This window comes from Clarias gariepinus, chromosome 4 (genome assembly GCF_024256425.1).
Source record: "Clarias gariepinus isolate MV-2021 ecotype Netherlands chromosome 4, CGAR_prim_01v2, whole genome shotgun sequence".
In the NCBI taxonomy this organism is placed as follows: domain Eukaryota; kingdom Metazoa; phylum Chordata; class Actinopteri; order Siluriformes; family Clariidae; genus Clarias; species Clarias gariepinus.
In genome coordinates this window covers 1267581-1272557 of record NC_071103.1, presented here as the reverse complement: position 1 = coordinate 1272557, position 4977 = coordinate 1267581, and the positions used below count along the sequence as shown (strand labels likewise).

Sequence of the window (4977 nt, the reverse complement as noted above, 5' to 3'; positions counted from 1 at the left end):
TTATAAGCAGCATGTGCTATATAAAATATATCATTTATTGTTTCAATCTTTTAATGAGTCTTATAGATTTTGACAAACTGACATCTTCTTCTCTATCCTCCTTATCATCCGCTGGACCCTTATAGTGGCGTCCGAGAGACCTGACTTCTGCAGCATCTGCGGTAAAGCCTTTAGCTGGTGCGCGGGAGCTTTTTTAGTCCACTCAGTGATGTGGTGAAGCAGCAGCGCTCTCAGTTTTATACACCGATGTCGCTGGCGGTTTCCATTAAGATAGAAGACCAGTTTCCTCAGTTTGCTCAGTTTCATGCTTGGGCGGGAGAAAAGTTTCGGCAGGATGTCTCGGAGCACGTTCAATCCACCTGAATGAGAACAGACATGATTAAAATCTACACTTCTAACCATGAGCTAACAGAAAAAGGTTAGGTCCTTAAAAAAAACAACAACGCACCTTCACTGGTAAGATTAGCGCACGATAAACAGACAGTGTCGTGCCATGTCATGCCTGGAAACAGGACATGAAGCATCCCGCAATCGGTGTGGTTGATACACAGAGCGCTGGAGGAAGTCTCTGCTGAAAACGTACCACTGGGACACGTCTTGCATTGTGTGTCTCTCTGAGAGTTACCTGCGGACGAAAAAACAAACCGTGTGACTATAAATGTAACATGCAGCCAAATGTTATCTCACTGGTTAAGGTGTTAGACTACTGATCAGAAGGTCGCAAGTTTTAACCCCAGCACCATCAAGCTGCCACCGTTGGGCTCCTGAGCAAAGCCCTTAACCCTCAACTGCTCATTAAGTTGCTCTGGATGCTCTAAATGTTTCTTGTTGTCTTAAAGATTTTTGATCAAGCTTTTTGAGTTTTGCGGAAGGTATCCAAGTTCTTCATGACTTTACTTAAGTACATATTTCAGTTTCATTAGTGGATAAGTTTTACTTTTACTCCACTACATAGTATAAGCAAATATCTGGACTTTGTACACCACTGCCATTTCATTACCTTCCATCATGAAAACTACAGCAGGGGGCGGAGCTTTTTCTTACAAAGCCCCAAAGTTATGGAATTGTCTTCCAAATAGTGTTCGGGACTCAGACACAGTCTCAGTGTTTAAGTCCAGGCTAAAAACCTATTTATTTAGCCAAGCATTTTTATAAATAGATTAGCCTTAGGTAAAGGAGCAGATCTGGGGGACTCATGGACGTAGAGTATTATGGTGAACTGGTATGTTTAGATGCTGTCTTCCTCACTCTCATTGATCACTCAGGTTTGTTGACAGTGAGGTGATTGGTTGCTTTACATCTCAGTTCCCCCTCATGTTTGTGTTTCCTTCTGGCTCCTCCCTTTTAGTTATGATGTCATAGTTAGTCCTGCCAGAGTCTCTGCTTGAACTCTATAGTTAATATACATTCACATTATACATTATATGACTGTGACCATACCTAACTGTTATCTCTTCTTCTCTTCTCCTCTCTTTCTCTCTCTCTCGCTCCCTGTCTCTTTCTCTCTCACTACACATGTTGCTCCTGAGCTGCCAGTGATCTAAACCCACTTGACCTCTGGACCTGTCTGACTTGTCCTGCTTCTGATTGGAGATCTCGTCACATGGATGTCCCGTGTGGTCTGCCTGGGATGCGTGTGGTGACCACTTTACCATGAAGACGGTCCTGTCCTCTCCTGTTATACTGAACTTCCAGCCTCCTAACACACTGTATAAATGCAGATCAATCCCTGCTATCCGTTACACCAAATGAGGATGGGTTCCCTGTTGAGTCTGGTTCCTCTCAAGGTTTCTTCCTATTACCATCTCAGGGAGTTTTTCCCTCAGCACCATCGCCCTTGGCTTGTTCATCAGGGACGATCTGATCATTATGATTTAGATATATTTTCTTACACATTTCATAAACATTTCCATAAGTTCCTTTTGATTCTGTAAAGCTGCTTTGTGACAATAATTAAATCAAATTTAATTGAACTGAGTTGAATAAACCAACAACCAACAAATTCGCTATTAATCTGAATACATCTTCTTCTTTGTCTTTGGGCTGTTCCCTTTCAGGGGTCGCCACAGCGAATCATCTGCCTCCATCTAACCCTATCCTCTGCATCCTCTTCTCTCACACCAACTAACTTCATGTCCTCTCTCACTGCATCCATAAATCTCCTCTTTGGTCTTCCTCTAGACCTCCTGCCTGGCAGTTCCAACCTCAGCATCCTTCTACCGATATATTCACAATCTCTCCTCTGAACATGTCCAAACCACCTCAATCTGGCCTCTCTGACTTTATCTCCAAAACATCTAACGTGGGTTGACCCTTTGATAAACTCATTCTTGATCCTATCCATCCTTGTCACTCCCAAAGAGAACCTCAACATCTTCAGCTCTGCTACCTCCACCTCTGCCTCCTGTCTTTTCTTCAGTGCCTTAATCTGAATACATCGATATTTTTATTGTAAGTTAAGTAGTTCTGAGAAGAAGAAAATTGTGCAAAGCTTTATCGTGATTTTAAATGATACAAAACACCATATTTTGCTAAGTTTAACATTTTTGTGCCATTATTGTAAAATAGGAAAAAACAGTGATGTCCTGAAGTGTTTAAACCTTTTACAGCACACCATGCTCTAAACCAATTTCACAAATATCAATTCAAAAGTTATGTCGATAATTAAGTAGGGAACGTTCCTGGTATTCAGAGTCAGGTTACACAGCTACAGAGACAGCCTCTGCCCTCGAGTGCGGTTTATTTACTCAGTGTACATACAGTGGGTTTCAAGTAAGATTCATCCATTAGAAAGAACTTATTTTCATAACTTGTAATTTCTGATTACCGATTATTTTGGCACCCTGTCCGGGAGGACATTCTTTATGCGGGACACAGAAGTCATCTTGCCAGTAGTATCCTTCTTTACACTCGCACACTCGGTTGTGCGTGGCCGAGCACTCATCTTTAACCACACGGTTTCTGTCGCAGATGGAGCAGTGCAGGCATGTGGGCAGGAAGTTCCAGAACTGTGTGAAGTGCCCCTGGGGGCAGGGCTGGCACACGGTGTTGAGGGTGTGAGTGCATGGTGTGGACATGTACGTCCCCGGAGGGCAGAGTCCACAGTGCAGGGTGTCGCCCGTAGCACGGTCTTCGTACTCCAAGGTGTGAACCTCGATTGTAGAGGCATCGGTGGACACTAGGAGTAGAAGCACGGCAACCGGCGACAACTGAGGGAGAGATGATGACAACTGTTGAGACGAGATGAGACCACAGACCACGCACAAAACCATCACACACAAAATTTAGGTGAGCTCTTTTGGCTGAGCTGCATTACTGCAAGAATTAGCACGTACCACACTTAGGGGGCGCTGTTTCACGTTTGCTAGTCGCCATTTTGTCAGCTACTGTGTGTGTGTGGCTAAATATAAACATGTGTCTGATTCGGTGTCTTTCACCACACGCTTTATAGTTGGCTTTGTCTGAAAAAAGCCTCCAGGCACTAATTTACTAACCAATTAATACATTATTTTCGCTCTTTGTGTAGTCTTGGCTTGCGGCTAAATAATATTGGCACCCCTCCATGCACACACTACATACCCTGTGTTAACGCTTAAAAAAAGTTTTCTCCGGGTTAGTACAGTTACACTTCCCCTCACTTCACGTCTTAAATAAAATTTTTCTCAATGTTGCTCTGTCACAAGCTCTGCCCACTTTATATACACTTCTCATTAAAAACGAATGCTATCCATTTGCTTTTGTCACGTCACATCACTGCCAGTGTGAGCATAAAGGTACAGTGAATATTTAATTGATGATGCCACAATATGATCTGTTTTGCAAGTTGGTTGTTTTGTAACTGAACCTTTTAACTCATTAAAATAATACAGAAAGTGTTTTGAAATGATAAAAGTGAGATAATGTAGAGATATAAGACACATCTTATTTAATAAAGATAGATTTACCTCACTGTAATTTCTTATTATTTGATTTTTTTTTATAAATTATTAAAATTTTTATGAAATAAATATTTTATTTCTGCCGTTCAAGAGCTTAAAACGCACCTGTTCTATAGACTCATAAAGCTGCGTTTATAGAATCCAGGACATATGGTCATTATAGCAAGATCATTTGTTAAACTTAAAATCAAAAATGGAAAAAAAAAAGGTGGCCAGGACTAACAATCTGATAAATCTGAGAAATGTATAACACATTGTTTTTATTAAGAACAACACCAGGTTGTGGTCAGAAGGTTTAAATGTTGGGAATATAGTAAAAGGAAATAAAGTTAAAAGGAACTCACCATGTTTCCTGCACGTACAGATGAAGGGAAAGAACAGAGGGGATTCACCACGTTCCAATTTCACCATGGCCTGGAGGCGGCGCTGGTGACGGCTGACTTAGGCCACGCCTACATTTTTACAAACTATTTATTTAAACAATTAAGTCACTACTTGTTTGCTTAGTAATTATCCTTTTTTTACGTACCAAGCAGAACAAAATATGTTTCCATGGAAATTGCGAAATTTATGATGCTTTATCAGGAAGTATGGACATGAAGCATCTTGTTAACCAACGATCCTTCTCCCTAGAACAGCCTCAGAAATAAATGTAATTAAATACTGTTTTCTTCTCGATTTCACTCGTCATGAACATGAAGGTCAGGGCAGTATCAGGCTTTTAGTGATTGCTTTGAACTGGTCTTTACTGGAGATGAATGATTGTACACACATACATACATCTGTAATAAAGGAAATCCCCAAGGTTTAATTTATTTCTGTTTTCTGAAATCAAGGCAGGGTCAAAATTCTATACACACCCACTTAGATCATTAACTTGGTGGAGCTAAAGGTCCGAAATGTTCTTAAATTTGACAAGCCCAAGGCGTCTCCACTTCCTGTTAGTGATGATGATGGTGGACTTCAGCTGGTAGCTTCTCTGTGCAACATAAGACAGTGCTCATTGGATTGAGCAACACACTGTGTAATGGGAAAGTTT

General features: G+C 41.1%; 1 protein-coding gene across 1 annotated transcript; it reads right to left on the bottom strand.

Moving 5' to 3' along the window:
* On the bottom strand, positions 1-4340 carry LOC128520182 (tumor necrosis factor receptor superfamily member 6B-like). Its single transcript, XM_053494291.1, has 4 exons — positions 4283-4340; positions 2828-3209; positions 449-625; positions 1-359 (listed from the first exon to the last, which is right to left on the bottom strand). The coding sequence occupies exons 1-4, from the start codon at positions 4283-4285 to the stop codon at positions 61-63; spliced, it is 861 nt and encodes a 286-aa protein (XP_053350266.1). The 5' UTR covers positions 4286-4340; the 3' UTR covers positions 1-60.
* Between the last annotated feature and the right edge of the window lie 637 nt (positions 4341-4977).